The sequence below is a fragment of the Delphinus delphis genome, chromosome 4 (genome assembly GCF_949987515.2).
Source record: "Delphinus delphis chromosome 4, mDelDel1.2, whole genome shotgun sequence".
Classification (NCBI taxonomy): domain Eukaryota; kingdom Metazoa; phylum Chordata; class Mammalia; order Artiodactyla; family Delphinidae; genus Delphinus; species Delphinus delphis.
The window spans coordinates 81,991,662-82,013,869 of NC_082686.1; the positions used below are offsets into that span (position 1 = coordinate 81,991,662).

At 39.1% G+C, this 22,208-nt stretch overlaps 1 protein-coding gene and 1 pseudogene across 1 annotated transcript in view; both read left to right on the plus strand.

Moving 5' to 3' along the window:
• Nucleotides 1-22,208, plus strand: part of EHHADH (enoyl-CoA hydratase and 3-hydroxyacyl CoA dehydrogenase) — a 54,254-nt gene that overhangs the window by 23,978 nt on the left and 8,068 nt on the right. Inside the window, exon 6 of the mRNA XM_060010997.1 lies at nt 11,526-11,867. Within this exon, the coding sequence (XP_059866980.1) occupies nt 11,526-11,867 (342 nt within the window). The remainder of the gene's footprint in view (nt 1-11,525; nt 11,868-22,208) is intronic.
• Nucleotides 14,402-21,977, plus strand: LOC132424864 (serine/arginine-rich splicing factor 3 pseudogene; annotated as a pseudogene).

The window sequence follows — 22,208 nt, forward strand, 5'->3', positions numbered from 1 at the left end:
CTGCATCAGCAGGCGGACTCTCAACCACTGCACCACCAGGGAAGCCCTGCATGTCTTCGTTAGTGAAATCTCTATTTAGGTCTTCTGAGCATTTTTTAATCGGGTCGTTTTTTTGATATTGAGCTCTATGACCTATTTTGGAGATTAGTCCTTTGTCCGTTGCTTCATTTGCAAATACAGTTTTAAAATGAATGAGAAACTCTATGTATTGACATGGTATGAATGCCATGATGTATTGTATGGTTAAATGAAAAACGCATCATTGTGTACAGTGGTGCAACATTTGTGTAACAAGAAAGGGGGGATGGGATTGAATGTTTATATAGGGAGAGTGTATATATGTAACTGTCTCTGTACAGGATACTTCTGTAACTATTCACAAGAGAGGATTGATGGTTGCCTCTGGGAATGGGGCTGACCAGCCAGCAGAAGCAGTTAAAAGTAGACGTCCCTTTTTATTCTTCTGTACCTTTTGAATTTTTATTGAATGAGTGTATCTTCTATTAAGAAACATAACTAAAATTTAAGAAAAACCAAGCAAACAAACATTTCAGCCATTAGAAGACAAGCTCTATAATTTACCACAATGAAGCCATGGTTCTGTCTCAGTGAGCTACGTTTTCTCTCTCTCACTGGTTTCTCACTTTATGGACTCATGACATTCCTTTAAGAGTTCTTTGGAGTGGCATTCCTAGATTTCTTTTTTTAAAAAAATGTTTCTTTTTGATTTATGGAGGTTGGCAGCAAGATGGAGAGGGTTAAAGTGCATCAGAAAAAATAATTGGGAGGAATATTGGGCTATAGGCAGAGTGTTCATCTCCCTCGGTTGGTGGTAGGTAATGGCTAGGTGTCATTCAAAGGCTTCTTTTGAAAAAGTCCTTCTTTTGTCCACCCTGGCAGGGACCAAACACTTCCCTGAAATAATCTTTCTTTTTGTGGCTCTAACCAGTTACTGTTTCATTTCAATAGCAAAAGCTTGAACTGGAAAGGCCAGGAACTGTAAGGAGAAAATACTGGTGACTCTAAAGAGAGTTAGCAAGGCTTTGCCCAAAGGGGAATGAGTTTCTTGCTGTCTTTCTCTGCTTTCCAGATAATCTTCACCACAGTTTCATCACTGGTTTCATTGTGCCTCCTGGAAGCACTTATTGTTTTGTTGGAAGTCATTTGGCCTACAGCAAAGGCTATTTGCATTTGTAGGTCCCTAAATGGTTTTTGGTTTGGGGCTTAAGAGAGACCCATGTCTATCATTTACACCTGTAGTTTTAGTTTGTAAAGGCCCTGATTTTGACAGAAGTTCTTTTCTTTGACTGATTTCCAGAGATTCAGATTTGAGAGTTAAGTTACTACAAGAGATAGATGAGCATCATGGTCTGGTACACTTATAAAAGCATCTGTTTTAATTACTAAAATTTATTTAGTTTTAAAAATTAATTTTACATTAAAATTTTAAACACTAAATTGTTATTTTTTTAAATTTCTAAAAAGGTCTACTCAATCTAAGTAATATTACAGTTTGTCCACTTGGTGGCATCCAAATATTGAGGAGGAATCATTTGCTTTAAAATTTGGTAATTTACCTGTTAGCGATAGGAGAATGGTTCTGGGTTTTGGACAATTATGTATAACTATTTTAAATGATAATCATGAAAACTTTGTAGAAATGTCAAATTGTGATATAAAAATGTCTAAATACAAACTTACATATAGTCTATACTTATAGTTACATAGAGTATTATGAATACAGACAAAAATTTTGTTGTTGTTGTTTTTTAAACATCTTTATTGGAGTATAATTGCTTTACAATGGTGTGTTAGTTTCTGCTTTATAACAAAGTGAATCAGTTATACATATACATATGTCCCCATATCTCTTCCCTCTTGTGTCTCCCTCCCGGCCACCTTCCCTATCCCACCCCTCTAGGTTGTCACAAAGCACTGAGCTGATCTCCCTGTGCTATGCGGCTGCTTCCCACTAGCTATCTATTTTACGTTTGGTAGTGTATATATGTCCATGCCACTCTCTCACTTTGTCCCAGCCTTACCCTTCCCCCTCCCCGTGTCCTCAAGTCCATTCTCTAGTAGGTCTGTGACAGATAAAAATTTAAAGAAAATACACAAAAATGAAAATAAGTTGTTTTCCCCCCAGAATTTCTTAAATGATTTTTGCTTTTGTTTTGATTTTTCCAGCTTGAGGTATAATTTACACACAATAAAATTCACCCATTTTAAATGAAGAGGTCGATGAATTTCTGTAATCATTTGCAGTTGTATAACCACTGCCACAATCAAGATATAGTTCTATCACCCTAAATAGTATTGTCATGCCTCTTTCAGTAGATTCTCTCCCCTGCCCTTGGCCGCAGACAACCACTGGCCTGTTTTCTGTTACTATAGTTTTGTTTTCTAGAATTTCATATAGCATGTAGTCTTTTGTGTCTGGCTTCTCTCACTTAGCATGTTTTTGAGGTTCATGATGTTCTTTCATGCATTAATTTTTTATTCTTTTTTTGTTACTGAATAATAATCCATAGTATGGATATACCACAATATGTTTATTCATTTATCAGTTGATGAACATTTAGGTTGTTTTCACTATGGGTGTACACAAGTCTTTGCAGACATTATATTTCCCTTTCTCCTGAGTAAATACCTAAGAGTAGTATTGCTGGATCATATAGTAAGTATATGCTTAATTCTTAAATGCTTTTTAAACTTGGTGATTAATATAAAACCATTCATGGTTTGAAAGACACTAATTTTTTCCAAGCAAATTAGCAAAGATAGAAAAAATAATATGCTCAGATTGAATTTAAATAAGCACTTATTAAATAGCTTGTAGTATATCCTGGTATATGGTTAATTTTAACCCATAGCTATATGGACCCTAACAAATCAGCTTTGGGGGCTTTATTTTCTTCATCAATGAAAGGAAATGTTTCAACAAAATAAGCTGATTTCAAACTGTGTTCTGAGACCCTATGGGCTCCAGTTTTTTTTGTCTTGCTACAACCTGGGCAGCTCTACTGTGTTTCTTTTGAGGTTTAGGGTTTAGAATCCCAAGGAAAACTCTGGAACTTTTACTTAAAAAAAAAAAAATGAGTTCCACTGTTTAGAATCCTATGATTTCTTGGTGCTGCCCTGTAATAGATAAACGCTAGAGATACAAGGTAGAGAAATCGGGCAGATCAATGAAGGACTAGCTCAGAGAATCTTATCTACATTTACACTTATTATCTTACAAAATGTGTAGCTTAGCTAGGCTTACATATTTTGCATTTCATTTTCATTTGAGGTCTTGTGCTTTTCCTTTCTTTTTTTCCTTTGTTTGCTTTTAAATATAGCTGTTAGACTGTGGTTATTTGGCAGACAAAATTGATGGATTGATTTGAAGGACAGGCTTCACAAAAATCTATTATAAAAATGTATATTTATGTTTTATAATAGATATTTTTAATAAATATATGATATAAATAGTACAGATATTTATTATAAATATATGATATAAATAGTACTGATGTTTATTATAAATATGAATGTATAAATATAAAATATTTTTTATTAAAATATATTGATGTAGGGCTTCCCTGGTGGCGCAGTGGTTGAGAGTCCGCCTGCCGATGCAGGGGACATGGGTTCGTGCCCCGGTCCGGGAAGATCCCACATGCCGTGGAGCGGCAAGGCCCATGAGCCATGGCCGCTGAGCCTGCGCGTCCAGAGCCTGTGCTCTGCAATGGGAGAGGCCACAACAGTGAGAGGCCCGTGTACCGCAAAAAAACCCAAAAACAAAAACATATATATATATATAGATGTTAAATATATGTGCATTTACAAATCTATAGCTAGTGAAGCTAGTGCAATTGTCTTGATCTAGAGGAACGGTTCTCAAACGTTACTGTGCATAAGAATCACTTGGAGGGTCTGTTAAAACATAGATTATAGGACCCCACTCATTACTTTCTGAATTAGTACATCTGGGATGGGGCCCAATTTGCATTTCTAACAAGTTCCTAGGCGATGTTGATGCTGTATTCTGGGGACCACACTTTGAGAACCACTGATGTACAGAGAACAAGAGTGAGAATGGAGATAACTTTTCCTAGCTTTGACTTTTTACATGCAAACATTACCTGCTGTCTTAAAGATATTAGTAAATCAGTTCTGCATGGTTAAAAAACAAACATGTATGGTTGCACACCTTGTGATTATACCAAAAACTCCTGAATTAACAAACTTTAAAATGGTGACTTTTACTGATGTGATTTATATCTCAGTTTTAAAAATACTGTAAAATTTTTGAATTCTCTTTTTCCATTTGTAAAAATATTCCATTAATTCAGCCTATTCTCACTCCGCATCACTACCCCCACCCCCACTGCTGAAATGTTGACTTAAAAAAATAACAAAAGGAAAAGATTAAGAGCACTTATTTAGTTTCCACATCCAATAAAGAAGTTGAGAAGGAAGGAAATTTCCAATGGTCAATGTTGCAATCAGCAGTTTTGGAGCCAGTTATGGGTGGGAGGGGATTGTAGGAGGTTAACTTATATATCTAAAAATGTGATTTGGGAAGTAGCTGCAAATTTCTCTACAAACTTAACACGCATCCTGGAGAGTTGACTGTGGAAGTTAATTAGCTTCATGTATCTTAATGCTTTTGTTACATGAAGCCTCTTAGACTACTGCAGTGCAATGGATTTAGCAGAGCAATTCAAAATCACTTGGCCAAACCAGATTGCTTTGGCTAAACTGGGGAGGGGGGGTCCTGTAAAATGCTATTTATTTGCATTTGGCCAGCAGCCTGCTTGTTCCCAAACTGAGTAAGAACTCCTTGTTCCCACGTGCATGATTCTGGCATGAAGCTGAAAATGTGTACTGTTAGTCAAAGATGGGCACAGGGGACACCCAAGTGGGAGCCTCAACTCAGGAACCCAGTGCTCTGTTTTTGTCCCTGTAATGAACTCTGGTCCTGTTACTATGACTGCACTGGGCTGTGTTAGCCATTTTTAGCGATTCTTATTCTGCCCAAAGACCTTGATCTGTTTAGATTTTGTGGCTTAAAAAAAAATCTTAGTGGTTACATCTGTCTTTCTCTTCATTTTATCTTTTGCGCTTTGTAATTTATTTTTACTGTCTGGGAATATTTATATAAACATGTTTCACAAAAGCAGAGTGACACTGCCATACCTAGGAAGCCTGAGCACATGTCTAAACTGGGCTTCTTTTTTATGTACCCCACTTCTTTAGGGACCCCCCCCTCAAGCCTGGAAAAATGCAGTTGTTCTGTTTGTCCTTTGCAGCCCTTCTATGAGAGAGACAGCTTATTGTTTATGAGAGTTAGAGAAAAGAGAGTCCATTATGTCTTAGGAAACCATTTCTGTAAACTGCACATTATGTTTCTCTTTATCCTAGGCAGAGAAAATCTCTTCCTGTTAGTTTACTAGAAAGGAAAGAGGGAAAATAATCACCTCCTTTTCTTCCTTTGGGCATGTGAGTCCTTTATTTTTTTAATTAAAACTTCTGCCTTAGAAAACTTCAAAGAATTAAGAAAAAAATGTGAATGGGTCAGGGAAAGAATTCAATTATAAGCATATTTGAATCATTAATTAGTTCTTCACTTTCCCATGTTCCTGGCAGCTAATGCTGGTGCTGACCTGCTCACACTTGCCTCTCTTATTATGTAGTTACAGCTGAGTGACTTTAAAACTACCAAGACTCTAAAACTACCAGCTGTATAAGAAATACACTTTGAAAACACCATACCTGTAGACCCAAAGTGGAAATTCTGAATATATTTTGTAGTAATAAAATGAAGTTTTAAGATAATAGCATCCTTCAGTTACAGCCACAGAACAAAAGGAATAGGAAATTGACAGGAAAAAACCTTCTAATGTTTGTGCCCTGATCCAGCACTCTCCAGTGGATGTGCTTAGTTTGGCCCTAGGCTGGTCGGAACAAGTGCTCTTGTTGTGCATCTGTAGTGCACAACTATGTGCATGTGCATCTGTAGTCTCAGAGGTTCTGAGTATCCCCAGAATACTAGGAATATGCCAATTGGCTAAAATTACTGCACACTATTCAGTTTTTTTCTTCTTCATTTTTTTTTAAAGATTTTTTTTTGATATGGACCATTTTTTTTAAAAGTCTTTATTGAATTTGTTACAATATTGCTTCTGTTTTATGTTTTGGTTTTTTGGCCTCAAGGCATGTGGGATATTCGCTCCCCAACCAGGGATTGAATCCACACCCCCTGCATTGGAAGGCGAAGTCTTAACCACTGGACCACTTTCTTCCTTTTTTTCTTTCTCATCTCTTTTCAATCTCTGGCCCAGGTTAGAGTTGCCAGGAGCTGCATCTGTCCTTGATACAGTGGCTGACATATGCTCTGCTCTTGGACCTCCCAGAGGCTATACCTCAAAATCAACTATTGAATTAAAAAAAAATACTCATGCCCAGGCCCCACCCTTAAAGATTCTTTTTTTTTTTTTTTTTTTTTTTGCGTTATGTGGGCCTCTCACTGTCGTGGCCTCTCTCGTTGCGGAGCACAGGCTCCGGACATGCTGGCTCAGCGGCCATGGCTTATGGGCCTAGCCGCTCTGCGGCATGTGGGATCTTCCTGGACCAGGGCACGAACCCGTGTCCCCTGCATCGGCAGGTGGACTCTCAACCACTGCGCCACCAGGGAAGCCCCCTTAAAGATTCTTAACTGAGTTCACAGTGGGGAATGGGCATCCAAACTTTTTAAACTCCTCAAATAACCCTGATGTGTGCTATGATGTTGAGAATCAGCCCCTGTCATGGTGGGGCTGGTGGTAGTGTCACAAGGACAGAGATCCAGCTCTAAGATATCCCAAACCCAACTATGCTCTGTCCCAGGAAAGTCTGCAACAGCCACTTGTTGTCAGATGCCACAACACTGACAGCTCTGCCTCCTTTCCTCTTCCACTTGTCTTCTACCCACTGTCCTCTCCCCACTGTCTGTTCTTGTCTCTCTTTTGAGCCACCAGGGAATTAAATCAGCTGTAGGCCCTGGAAAGGTCTTCATCCTTCTGCACTGAGCTTGCCTTCCCATAAAGGATTGGGTAACTCATTGGTTAACTGAGCAAGTAATTGGTAGCCTGTTGGGTAGAGTTCATGTTTTTCCAACAATAACAGGGACCACATGCTGCTACTCATCATCTTGCCTCCTTTCCTGAATCTTATTCTTATATCATATGGGAAAGCATTAATTTAAAAATCCATTCTTTTGGGCTTCCCTGGTGGTGCAGTGGTTGAGAGTCCGCCTGCCGGTGCAGGGGACACGGGTTCGTGCTCCAGTCTGGGAAGATCCCACATGCCACGGAGCGGCTGGGCCAGTGAGCCATGGCCGCTGAGCCTGCGCGTCCGGAGCCTGTGCTCCGCATCGGGAGAGGCCACAACAGTGAGAGGCCCGCGTACCGCAAAAAAAAAAAAAAAAAAAAAAGAAAATCCATTCTTTTCAATTCTACATAGTAATCAAGCATTAAGGAAATGTTCTTGCCAACTAGGTTAAAAAAAAAAAAAAAGGTTGAGATTATACAATGCCTCACAGATACAGTTCTTCCTTGTGCACATGATTATATCCAAACCTTACTCTCCCTTGGACACATAGTAACATACTAATGCCAGACTGGCTCACATTCATCTGTCTTTTTATAGTGAAACTGCTTTGTAAGCTCTGGTAGGTTTCTGGTCTAATTAACTAAGGTGTACATTTTTGATATATTGCTTTATTTTTTAAGAGATAGTAGCACTTTTTAGGAAACAGTTTCTGGAATACTATTTTAGAAAACTATTTTAGAAAAAATAAATTTGTTACACATTTATACTTTTATGTAAACTTTAAAATAATTCTTTTGAGTTATTTAAAAAAATAGGACCACAAGGATTCTGATTAGAAATTCATATATAATATATGGAAAATATTTATTTTATGCTATTAAATATTTATATTCAGGGACATGGGGTCATTCTTTATTAAGGTATTATTTTATGTTCTTCAATAAAATGTTATATAGGCCTTCATAAAGGTCTTGTACCTTTCTTAACAAATTCATTGCTAGATATTTTTTAACAGCCTTGATGAGGCATAATTTGCCTTTGAGTTAGAGTTGCGCAACCATCCCCATAAATCAGTTTTAGGACTTCTCCACTATCCCCAAAAGTTCCCTCTGCCCTTTTGCAGCTTACCCCCACTCCCACCCCCAGCCCTAGGCAACAGCTGATCTTTCTGTCTCTATAGATTTGCCTCTTCTGGACATTTAAAATAAATTACATCACATCAATATGTAATCTTTTGCGTCTGGCTTCTTTCAGCTTGCATAATGTTTTTAAGGTTCATTTGTGTTGTAGCATGTGTCATTAGTTTGATCCTTTTTTTCTTTTTTCCTGGCTGTGTTGGGTCTTCGTTGAGGTGAGTGCAGGCTGCTCTTCATTGTGGTGTGTGGGCTTCTCATTGCGGCGGCTTCTCTTGTTGCAGAGCACGGGCTCTAGGCACCCGGGCTTCAGTAGCTGTGGCATGCAGGATCTAGAGCACAGGCTCAGTAGTTATGACACATGGGCTTAGTTGCTCCACAGCATGTGGTATCTTCCTGGATGAGGGCTCGAACCTGTGTCCCCTGCATCAGCAGGTGGATTCTTAACCACTGTGCCACCAGGGAAGTCCCTTTTAAAATAATTAATTAATTAATTAATTTATTTATTTATTTAGTTTTGGCTGCATTGGGTCTTCATTGCTGTGCGCAGTCTTTCACTAGTTGCAGTGAGCGGGGACTACTCTTTGTTGCGGTGCTTGGGCTTCTCGCTGCAGTGGTTTCTCTTGTCGCAGAGCACGGGCTCTAGGCATGCCGGCTTCAGAAGTTGTGGCACGCAGGCTTCAGTAGTTGTGGCATGTGGGCTCAGTAGTTGTGGCTCTTGGGCTCTAGAGCGCAGGGTCATTAGTTGTGGTGCACGGGCTTAGTTGCTCCGCAGCATGTGGGATCTTCCTGGACCAGGGCTGGAACCTGTGTCCCCTGCATTGGCAGGTGGATTCTTAACCACTGCGCCACCAGGGAAGTCCAGTTTGATCCTTTTTATTGCTGAATAGTATTTCATTGTATGGCTATACTACATTTTCTTTATCCATTCATCAGTCAGATATTCACATTGTTTTTGGTTTTGAGCTACTATAAATAATGCTGCAGTGAGTATTCACATACAAGTTTTACACGTTTTCATTTCTCTTGGGTAGATTCCTAGGAGTGAAATTGCTGGGTCGAACAGTAAGTTTATGTTTATCTTTTTAAGAAACTGCCAAACTGTTTTCAAAGTGAATGTACTGTTTTACATTCTCACAAGCAAAGCACGAGGGTTCCAGGTACTCCACATCACCGCCAACATTCTGTGTCATGTCTTTTTGATGATAGTCCTTCTAGTGGGTCTGTGTTGGTTATCTATAGTTGCATAACAAATTATCCCCAAATTTATTTGCTTAAAATCAAACTATTCCTATCTTACAGTTTCTGTGGAATCTGGGTGTGGTTAGCTAGGCCCTCTGGTTTAGGGTTTCACAAAAGACTACATTCAAGGTATTGCAGGGGGGACTGTATCTACCTGGAGACTTGACTGGGGAGCGATCTACTTCCAAGCTCACTCAAGTGGCTATTAGTGGAATTCAGTTCCTCTTGGTCTGTTGAACTGAAGGCCTCGGTTCCTCACTGGCTGTTGGCTGAAAGCCTCCTTCAGTTCTTTGCCTCATGGGCTTCACTGGAGGGCAGCTCACCCATGGTAGCTTGTTTCCCTCAGAGCGAGCAAGTGCGAGAGCAAGAATCTTTTTGTCATTTAATCTCAGAAACGACATCCCATTACTTAGAGGCTGCCTACCACATTCATTGTGGTTTTAATCTGCATTTCCCTAATGACTAATGATGCTGAATGTTTTTTCACTGCTTATTAGCTGTTTGTATATGCTCTTTGGTGAAATATCCACTCAAGTTTTTACCCATTTTAAAATTGAGTTGTTTGCCTTCTTATTATTGAGTCATAAGAGGTCTTTATATACTCTGGATACAAATACTTAATTAGATATTCTGTATGCAAATTGTATTCATTTTCTACTTCTTGATAACAAATTACCACCAGCTCAGCAGTTTTAACAACACAAATGTATTACTTAGTGATCTATAGGTCAGAAGTCTGGTAGGGGTCTCACTGGACTAAACCCAGGTGTCAGCAGCTGCACTCCTTTCTGAAGGCTCTAAGGGAGAATCTGTTTACTGCTCACTCGGGTTGTTGGCAGAATTCATACTTGTGTTGTAGGACCAAGGTCTCCATGTTTTTGCTGGTTGTAAACTGATGGCCATTCCTAGCTTCTAGAGGTCACTGCAGTCCTTTGCTCTTGGCCCCCTTCCACCGTGTTCAAAGCCAGGTTGTCATCCATGGAGCCAGTCCTTCCTGTGTTGCATCTCTCTGACTCTTCCTCTCTCACTCCAGCTGGGAAAGGCTCTCCTCTTTTAAGCATTCATGTAATTAGATTGGGCCCACCTGGATAATACACGGTAATCTTCACATTTCAAGGTCTTTAACCTTAATCACATCTGTAGAGTCTCTTTGCCATGTAAGGTAATATATTCATAGGTTCTGGGGATTAGGAAGTAGACATTTGGGGAGGGTGTTATTTTGCCTACCACACAAATATTTTCTCTCAGTCTATGGTTTATCATTTCATTTCATTTCATTTGCTTAATGGTGTTCTCTGAAGTACAAAAGTCTTTAATTTTGATGAAGTCCAACTTATTGATTTTTTTCTTTCATGGATTGTGCTAAGAATACTTTGCCTAACCAAAGGTCATAAAGATTTTTCTTTTTTTTTAAGAAAATTTTATAGTTTTAGCTCTTCAATTTAGATTTATGATCCATTTTGAATTAATTTTTATATATGGTGCTAGGTAAGGATCTAAGTTTGTTTTTTTCATGTGGATATCCAGTTGTCTGCAGCATCTCCTTTCTCTCATTAAATTGTTTTGGCACCTGTGTTGAAAATCAATTGGCAGTGATTATAAGGATTTATGTTTGAACTTTCAATTCTCTTCATTGATTTGTATCTCTATCCTTGTGCCGATATTACACTGTCTCCTTTTCTAGGTATTTTAAAGTTTTTGTTACTGTTAAGAATGGAGTTAAAATTATTTTGAACCTAAAATATCATTAACTCAGAACGATTTTCCTTAAGCTCACTGGCAGATTGATATAATTAATCTATCATAATATTATCTTGGCCTTGAAGTAAAAAGAAAGTGTAACTTTTATGCCTCAATTAGGTAACTGGAAATTGCTTTGAATCTATTAAATTCTGTCTAATGGGACTAAGTTGCAAAGATGTCGGAGATTTTGGTATTAGTGTTACATTAAATATCTTGATGAATAGTATTTAATTTCATATTTTGAATTTGAACAAGTTATTACTATTGCTATATACACATATTCCCTTGGTATACGTAACATTTCCAAATTTTCTTTCTTATTTCTTTCAGATCAATCTCTAGAATCCCGTAGAATCTACAACAAGCCGATCCAGAGCTTGTCCAACATGGACACCATTTTCAGTGAAGCCCTTCGGAAGATGCGGAAGCAGCACCCTGGGTGCCTTTCTCAGGAGACTTCCATCCGTGCAGTCCAGGCCGCTGTCCAGTATCCCTATGAGGTGGGCATCAAGAAGGAAAAGGAGCTGTATGTGTACCTTCAGAGATCAGGGCAGGCTAGAGCCCTGCAATATTGTTTCTTGGCGGAGAGGACCACAAATAAGTGGTCCACTCCCTCTGGAGCATCCTGGAAAACAGCACTGGCACGGCCCATCTCTTCTGTTGGCATTCTCGGTAAGGACATGGGTAATGTCACTCCCCAAATCTGCACACGTAAAGTATTACCATTTGCTTAGGGCCACCAGGTGCCAGGCTGTTTGCCAAACGTATCACTTGTTTTAGCTAACTTAATTTTCACTCCAGCCCATGAACTATCTTTACTTTATATGTGAGGCCTAGAAACACTAACCTTCTCAACAGTGAGCTAATGAAACCCAAGTCGTCTAATGTAGGTCTGTCTGATTCCAGACTCTGGGCATTTTTTAACTCATTTCTACCTCTTCCATGTCTCTCATTCCTGGATTTCCCAACAATGATTATTAATATCTTGCACATTTCAAAGTGTGTGCTGTCACTCCTATAGCTAGGGATTTGGAATGAAGGCTATGTCTTTCTGGTCCTTGCATCCATTCGCTTCTCCTGGTTCAAAACCACTATCCTCAAATTCATCTGAACTCTGAAATAGTGGCTTCCCTACTTCTTCCCCTAGAAAATTTCTCAAACAAAATGTCTTCTTTCCTCAGAAGCTAGCTCTCTGATTGCCTTCTTCAGGCCACTTTCCTAAACTTCACTTTCTCTTAGTCTTGGCCCAAGAATGGTCTTGGGTAGATTCCAAACCTCCTGAAATAGTAAGTGAAATGTTATATGTATTAGCTTATATACAGTCTTCTGGGGAAGGAGGTCCAAAGTTTACTAAAAGCATCAACTTTCTTAACCCTCACCCAGCTCTCTAACACCAACCCAGCTTGGAGGGGAAGAGCCCTCTCTACATCTTCTTAGTCTGTGGTGGTTTCAGTCAAGTTTGCGAATAAAATAGTGTGTCTTTAACGCAAACACATTGTGCTCCTCTAGCGACTCTGTTCACTTGTGACTTTTTAAGGAGATGCATAAATAGTGTGACAAAGAACTATGAGTATCCCTTTTTTATACTCTTTCAGCAACACCAATATTTGTTCCCAGTTATGTACTTACCCCTTTCTTCTTCCTTGTATTCCTTCAAGCCAAGAATAATTAATGCAAAATAATAGTAAAAGTTTTAAGTTTATCAGTATTTTGTTTGTCAACCATCATTTGAGAATTTCCCTATTTCCTTATTGTGAGCTTTTTAAAAATACTTCAGGTTTGTGTCTAGCATGGAATGTTTAAAAGTTTAAGGTTGTTTTTTTTTAAGTATACCCCACATTGTTCTGAAAAATATTTGAAAAAGCATTTAAACTGTATAGAAGACAACGTGGATAAAAATAAAGTGAGAGAGTTTGTCATTTCCCCCTTCTTCATGTTTATCCACATCCCACTCTGCACTTCTTCTTTGTGACACAGCCTCCCTCTGCACCCTGTGTCCTCTGGAACACGCCCACAGCCTCATCTGGTTTACTAATGGCTCCCCCTCTGTCTCCTGCCTGAAACCTGGCTTACCCTGGGCACCTGCTTCTCCTGCAGCCCTGTCAAGAGAATGCTGTTGCTTCTCCCACACTCCATGGACCTCACTGTCACTTCCCAGTTCCCCTCTCAGACCATTACCCCTTTCAGGACACTCTCCTCTGTGGTCCTGCCATCCAGTCGTATCACTTTATCCCTCCTCATTACTGTCAGTGCTCCCCTGCTTTGCCCTCATTTTAGTACCTGGCTCACAGTTATTCTCTGTGGCCCAAATCCTGCTGCCATCTGGTTGTCTTCATCCTCTGTGTGAATAATTCAGCCCTGAATAACCCAGCCCTGTTGCTTCTGGGTTCCTTCACCTCCTCAGATCCAGCGACGCTCACCTCACTTCACTTCTGTGACCCATACTTATGGCTTCACCGTAGGTCTTGTCTTTACCCTGAACATTTCTCCACCTCTGAAATGTGAAAATCTCACTTTTTCACCACAACCTTGTATTTTCCCACATCCCTTTCTCGGTTATTCTAACTAGTACATGTGTTACTTGATCAGCTCCTCCTATCTTTACTTTCTTCTCTATTCAGTTTTCATTTCCAGTCATCACTTCAACTACTCTCTTACCAATGTCCTCAAATGCCACGACTCATCCTTTCATTATGCCCCCTGGCAAAACCCCAGCCCTGATGAGCCCAACTTTGCACTTCCACGAGCCTATGTTCTCAGATCAGGTCGGCACAAACTGCAAGTTCACATTCTCCCACCTCACCTGGACTCTCAGGGCTGTCAGAAGGGGAGAAGACTGCAGTTGACCAAACACTGCAGAACCAGTAGTCAAAGCATCCCTTATCCTTTATTTACTTCTCTGAGTAGAAGAGGTTCTTGACTAGATTTAATTCCATGGCAGTTAAAGGCAGTGATTTGGTACAGGAGCAGGACTCCTGGTCCCTGTCTGTGTGTGTTTAATGAGGAAAAATTAAGAAACTAAATTCAATGTAAATGCAATATATACCTATGAAAACATAATTACCAACAGTGAAAAGTTTGGTCTTTCAGCCCTTTGTTCTTGAGAACTTTGAGACCACAAGGTTGTGAAAAATAGAAGTTAGTAGCTAAGAACTTTTTGAAAGAAATAGATATTGTTTTCATGTATATTTTGTTTCAGTGATTAAATGAAAAGTATCAGTTTATAGAACTGAAGAAGATCTAAAGTTATAGCTAAGACACTTCTAAAAAGCATTAGTCTGGCCCACTTTGTGGTTTGGATTATGAGCTGTTTGGAGCCCCAGCGGTCCTTCAGCAGACCTGCTCTGAGAGGTGAGCGCCGAGGAGCTCTGCTCCATCTTCACCAGGTGGCCTTCCTTCCCCGCTGTGTTCAGTTCTGAGATATCACCTGCATGACATTATACTTTACAAAGCACTTTCACGTAAACTTCTCATTAGTCCTTATTGTCCCTGTGAGTTTATAATCTCTACATGGTAGGAATTTTCAGCTTGGGACTGAAAGCTAGGAGGCCAGGGTTTTGAACCCCCAACTCTACCTCCTGTTTACCCAGGCCAAAGTTTAGGATACAAGCTGCTACAACAGTGAGAGCTATCCAGCCCTCTTGTTACTGAGTGAAATGCAGATGCTTAGTAAATTTGGAAACCTAAATGTTTTAAATAATTTAATATATATATTATATTAAATAATTTAATACAATTTAAAAATTAAATATATTCCAGAGAAACTAAATCAGTGATTTCTTATTATTGATAACATTCTTTATTCAAAACCAATTGCCACAGTGGATTAAGAGGCACAAATTACTATGTATAAAATAAATAAGCTACAAGGATATATTGTACAGCACAGGTAATATAGCCAATATTTTATAATAACTTTAAATCCAGTATAATCTATAAAAATTTTGAATCACTATGTTGTACACCTAAAACTAAAGAATATTGTAAATCAACTAAACCTCAATTGAAAAAAAAAACAATCCCAAAGCTAGTCATTGTAAAGTGTAGAAGAGTTATATATACATGTCTTTCACAAAACATCCACAGTGGGTTGGTTAGGTAACAGGTAACCTGCTGCTGTAACAAATAACCATCTCAGTGGCTTAGCACAATAAAGATCATTTTCCTCCTCACTCCACAGTAATTCTAGAACCAGGTTCTTTCCAAGTAGTGGCTCTGCCATCCTCCTGGATAATAAGGGTCAGCAAATTTTTTCTGTAAAGTTCCAGATAGTAAATGTTTTAGACTTTTGGGCCCATATGGTCTCTGTTGCAACTACTCAACTCTGCTATTGAGGACAAAAACAGCCATAGAGCAATTTCGTGGACGACGGGTGTGCGAGAGCATCTGCGGGTGCCAGGCGGGAGGGGACCGGGAAGACCCAGCTGAGGGTGTGTGGATTTGAGCCTTCGCGTTTCTAACCCGAGATCTTGAAATGCATCGTGATTCCTGTCTGTCGGACTGTAAAGTTTATGTAGGTAATCTTGGAAACAATGGTAACAGGCTGAATTGGAACAAGCTTTTGGCTATTGTGGACCACTCTGAAGTGTGTGGGTTGCTAGAAACCCTCCCGGCTTCGCTTTTGTTGAATTTGAAGATCCCGAGATGCAGCCGATGCTGTCCAAGAGCTAGATGAGAGAACACTATGTGGCCGCCGAGTAAGAGTAGAACTGTCGAATGGGGAAAAGAGAAGTTGAAATCGTGGGCCGCCTCGTTCTTGGGGTCGTCGCCCTCGAGATGATTGTCGGAGGAGGAGTCCTCCACCTCACCACACATCTCCAAGACGGAGAAGCTTCTCCCGCAGCCGGAGCAGGTCCCTTTCTAGATATAGGAGAAGAGAGATATCACTTTCCCAGGAGAGAAATCACAAGCCGTCCTGATCTTTCTCTGGGTCTCCTAGCCGATCCAGGTCAAATGAAAGGAAATAGAAGACCAGTTTGCAAGAGAAGTGGTGCACAGGAAATAACTTCATTTGACAGGAGTATGTACAGAAAATTCAAGTTTTGTTTGAGACTTCGTAAGTTTGGTGCATTTTAAAAATGTTTTAGCTGTTCACATTTGTTTGTCTCTTGGAACAGTGACACATAAAGATGTAATTCTCTATGGTTTGAAATGGATTATATGAGGCATGTAATATCAAGAATTGTTACTTTACAATGTTCCCTTATGCAAAATTGAATTTGCTTTGAATTTTTAGTCTTGCATAGACTGATAATAAACCTCTAACTCCTGTCCAGCTAAAGTGTGATGTTTAATATTATGGAAACAAAACTGGCAAAAATTGAAAAGACTTTCTGTAGCTGGGCTATGCAGCTGTAGTTAAGCAAGCAGTCTTTAAAAGCTGCTGTGAACACAAGCCAGCAGGTAAAAATAAAAGCTGCACCCTTAAACTAGATTAGAGGTTTAAAAATTCCACTAGTCTTCACCCTGGACAAGAGGTTGTCCGGTGGGTTTAGAATCTAAGAAGTTTCAAGAAAGTTAGTTTACCTTTGCTTTAGGTCATAAGTTCCTTCTGTGATTGCTGTATATGAATACATAGCTCTTTGTAATATTATTTGGAAATTTGAGACTATTCAATATACCAATGTCCTGCTAGTTTAAGGGTACATTGTAGAGCTGAACTTTGAGTTACTGTGCAAGATTTTTTTTTCATGCTGTCATTTGTAATATGTTTTGTGAGAATCCTTGGGATTAAAGTTTTGGTTACAAATTGTTGTTTAACCTGAAAGCCTGTTTTTCCTTGCAAAACTAAAATCTGAGCTTGGTACCAATCAAGTCCAGGTATAACATTCCTATTGGAAGCCATACTTACATTTTCTTGTAAAGTGCTTTTGAAAATAAAATATTAACATAATTGTGTAATAGTTGAACCCACTATTACCATAGTTCTGGTCCCATAGAAGGCAGTTTGTTACACAAATCTTATTTTGTAAGAAACACAATTTGAGGCTTTTGAAGTGAAGGGAATTTTTGGTTGTCTACTTAAGTGATGATACATTTTTAGGAGTAGAAGCCAGTTCAAAGTCCATGATATTCAGTGACCAGCATTTTAAAGTATAGCCACCTGATACATTATAATCCAAAGTTGCTGGTAAAAAAACAAACAAAAAAAACCCAAAAAACTTTAGCACAAAGTAGAACTTTAAACATTCCACAAAGCTTTAAAAATTGCTTCCATTTTATATAATTTGAGGTGTTGCATGGAAATTCTAAATTGATCCATCATGTTGTGAAATTCACTACCTGGTTTAAATGTAACAATGCAGAATTGAATATGGAGGCATGCATAACCTTCTTCTTAGAAATCTAGAGGAGTTGTAATTTCAAATTTTTGTGCGATTAGATTAAATCATAATGCAACAGTCTTTTCCTTAGTTTCCTTAAATGTACTATTTAAAGATAGTTTTGGATTATGCTGTACTGACTTTCTTTAATATAAAAGATGTCATTTATTAATCTATAAGGATGTTTTATAAGATACAGATCCTAAACAAATTATTTCCAGTGGTCCTTCTTCACCTTTCATGCACATATCAAGGGAGGAGAGTCCTGGGTGTCACAGGGGGAGATCTGGTGTCAGTGGAGTTCAGTATGAGCCTTGTTACAGAAGACACTTTTAAGACGGCCTATTGATTTACTGGGAGCTCGGGCTTTGGGCCTTTTGTCTTTTGGCATTTCATAGCTTACAACCTTTGTTAGGATCAAGCAAGGCAAGATAGCTAAGAATTCATGGAAGTAATATGGTACATCAATATTACACTGCTCTTATAAATCTACATGGGCATTTTTGGCAGTATACAACTTGCAGAGTCTTAAATTGGAAGGGTTTCTGTAAAAAGGATAGTGGATTATAGCTATAATGTGGCTAATACAGACCTGATATAAAATTAACCTCCAGGATTTAAACTTAGGGTCCAAATTTGCAATCACTTTAACCAGAAAACCTAGCACAATTTTATGGCTTGTTAAAAATATGGAAGATAGAAATCGTTAAAACCTTACATTCTACATTTAAATTGTGGCTATTAAAAAGTTTAGTTACTTTGATTTCTGAAATTAACAAAGTCCTTTTGGCCAGTTTTGTCTTGCATTCTCAGTTGAGTATGATACTGAAAGCAGTCACAGAGACTTTGACTTGTGGTGTAATGATTACAGGTGTTCACTAGAGGTCACTATTAATAATACTTGGTGATAATTTAAGGAACATATGTAAGGATTATAGTTGGTTTTTATGCTTTCAAGAATAGTTAATATTCTATGGTTCTCTGTTCATTGTGGGTTACTTCTGACCTCCATGTCTTAAGCAGAAAGGTAAATACAAAGATAAATTAGCCAGAGAAATTTTAATTTTATGAGATGTAGATACATTTTACCTACTGTTTCTATGCTTTTTTACAGTTCCTTAAAAGGTCATGTGATCAGTAGATGGCATCACCACCTTTTTAGATTCACCCATGTCTGAATGGAAAGTCCTGGTCGCTTTTTACTGTAGAGTTATGGTTTATATTCTTACAGTGTTTCTTTTTCAGGAATGGTGTTTTCCAGGCCTACTGACTCATTTTTCCATCCCTGATTATATAAGAACCACTGGTTTACTACTTTGTATTAGTGTGCTTTTATTTTCAGAATCCCCAACATGATTTAGTTGTCGGACCTGGTTGGTGGTAATATCTTCTGGTTGTATATTTCTGTACTAGACTGTTGCCTTCTGGTTTTCCTTTTTTTTTTTTTTTTTGAGAACATGAAAGATTTTTATAATTAAAGTAGCTGAAGAAAAAACACGGCCATAGACAATACAAAAACAAATCAGTGTGATTGATTCCAGTAAAACTTTATTTATGGACACTAAAATTTGAATTTGATATAATTTTCCTGTGTCACAAAATATTCTTATTCTTTCATTTTCAGCTATTTAAAATGTAAAAATATTCTTAGCTCACCAGCAGTACACAAACAGGCAGTGGGCTGGATGCAACCTGCAGGCCAGCATCTGCTCTAGGGTCTCCTCCAAAGCCTCAGAGTTGTTCTCTGCATCCTCTATACCCAGGTGGTAATGAAGGATTTTGTGGGTGATTTTAGGGGCCAGTCGTGATCCCACACCACCCTCTTCCCCATTCCCTTGACCAGAATTAGTTACAGGCCCTACCAGGATACCAGAGGTCTAGAAAGTACAGGCTTCTATGTGCCCAGGAAGAAAATGAAATGGTGTGGGAAAGAAATAGCAACCTCTTTGCCATCGAATAATTTTTCTACATTTTCCATCCTTCTTGCCTTTTTTTTTTTAAATAATTAGTTTATTTATTTATTTATTTTTGGCTGTGTTGGGTCTTCGTTTCTGTGTGAGGGCTTTCTCTAGTTGCAGCGAGCGGGGGCCATTCTTCATCGCGGTGCGCGGGTCTCTCACTGTCGCGGCCTCTCTTGTTGCGGAGCACAAGCTCCAGACGTGCAGGCTCAGTACTTGTGGCTCACAGGCCTAGTTGCTCTGCGGCATGTGGGATCTTCCCAGACCAGGGCTCGAACCCGTGTCCCCTGCATTGGCAGGCAGATTCTCAACCACTGCCCCACCAGGGAAGCCCCCTTCTTGCCTTTTTAAAAAATATTTCTCACTTTTCTTTTCCCTTCCCCAGCTGGGTGGTTCAACTTCTCCAATTTCACTGTTTTAGTTTGATCTTTCTTTAAATATTTCTTCAAATATCTTTATCTTGAAGTTTTTCTTGACTCATCCAACCAAAAATAATCTCTTTCCTTTGAATCACCAAAGAAATTTGAACTTCTCTCATCACTTACTTTACCTTTAAGGGTGGATATTTATGAACTTTTTCCTTTCCCACCACTAGATTATAAGTTCCTTGAGGGTTGGTACTACTCATATTTTTAATAACAGTTTTATTGAGGTGAAACATATGTCATAAAATTCACCCATTTAAAGAGTACAATTCAACATAAAATGCTGCAGCTGCTGAAAAAAAGTATGGCAATCCCTCCAAAAATTAAAAATAGAATTACCATATGATTCAGCAATTCCACTTCTGGGTATATCAAAAAGAATTGAAGGCAGGGACTCAAACGGGTATTTGTATAATCATGTCCATAGCAGAATTATTCACAATAGTGGACTAATGGTGGAAGAAACCCAAATGTCCATTAACAGATGAATGAATAAACAAAATGTGGTACATATATATATTCAAAGGGCTATTATTCAGTCCTAAAAGGTGGGAAATTCTGATACACGCTACAACATGAATAAACCTGGAGGCTATTCTACTAAGAGAAATGAGCTAGTCACAAAAGGACAAATACTATTTGATTCCACTTATATGAGGCACCTAGAGTAGTCTTTGTTGAAAAAGACTAGAGTAGTCAAAATTATAAAGATAGAAAGTAGAATGATGGTTGCCAGGGGCTGGGGAGAGGGCAAAATGGGGAGTTATTGTTTAATGAGTACAGAGTTTCGGGTTTTTTTGTTTTTTTTTTTTTGTGGTACGCGGGCCTCTCACTGTTGTGGCCTCTCCCGTTGCGGAGCACAGGCTCCGGATGCGCAGGCTCAGTGGCCACGGCTCACGGGCCCAGCCGCTCCGCGGCATGTGGGATCTTCCTGGACTGGGGCACGAACCCGTGTTCCCCACATCGGCAGGCGGACTCTCAACCACTGCGCCACCAGGGAAGCCCAGAGTTTCAGTTTTGCAAGATGAAAAGCGTTCTGGAGATGAGATGGGTGGTGGTGCTGGTTGCACAACTCTGTGAATGTACTTAATGCCCCTGAACTGTACACTTAGAAATGGTTATGATGTTAAGTTTTATGTTATATGTATTTTACTGCAATTACAACATTTTTAAAAGACATAGTAACAATGTCACCAAAAAGAGAGTACACTTAAGTGGTTTTTAGATATTCATAAAGTTGTGTAGCCATTGCCACAAAAAATTTTAGAACATTTCCATCACTTTAAAAAGAAACCCTGTACCCATTTGCAGTTATTCCTCATTGCCCATCCTCCCAGCTCCTGGCAACTACTAATCTACTTTCTGTCTCTGTGGATGTTCCTATTCTGGACATGTCATATAAATGGAATCATATAACAAGTAAACTTTTGCATCCAACTTTAACTTAGCATAATGTTTTTTAAGGCTCATCCATGTTATAGGATGTACCATTTAGTTTTACGGCTGAGTAATATTCCACTGGAGAGACATACCACCTTTTGTTTATCCATGTTGATGACATTTGGCTTGTTTCTTCTTTTTGGCTATTTTGAATAATGCTGCTATGAACATCTATGTACAAGTTTTGTGTGGATGTATGTCTTCATTTCTCTTGGGTTATGTATATACCTACCTACCTACCTACCTAGGAATGGAATTGCTGGATCGTATGGTAACTGCACGTTTAACATTTTGAGGAACTTCCAGCTTGTTTCCTACTGCAACAGCACCATTTTACAATTTGCCAGCAGTGAATCAGGGTATCACATCCTCACCAGAATTGTTATTGTCTGTCTTTTTAAATTATAGCTATCCTAGTGGGTATGAAGTGGTAGCTCATTGTGGTTTTGTTCTGCATTTCCATAGTGACTAATGATGTTAGGCATCTCTTCATATGCTTATTGGCCATTTGTATATCTTCTTTGGAGAAATGTTTAATTGATCCTTTGCCTAATTTTATTTTATTTTTTAAAAATTTTTATTGGAGGGCTTCCCTGGTGGCACAGTGGTTGAGAGTCCGCCTGCCAGTGCGGGGAACACGGGTTTGTGCCCCGGCCCGGGAAGATCCCACATGCCGCGGAGCGGCTGGGCCCGTGAGCCATGGCCGCTGAGCCTGAGCGTCCGGAGCCTGTGCTCTGCAAGGGGTGAGGCCACAGCAGTGAGAGGCCCGCGTACCGCAAAAAAAAAAAAAAAAAAAAATTTTATTGGAGTATAGTTGATTTACAATGTTGTGTTAGTTTCAGGTGTACAGCAAAGTGAGTGTTATAC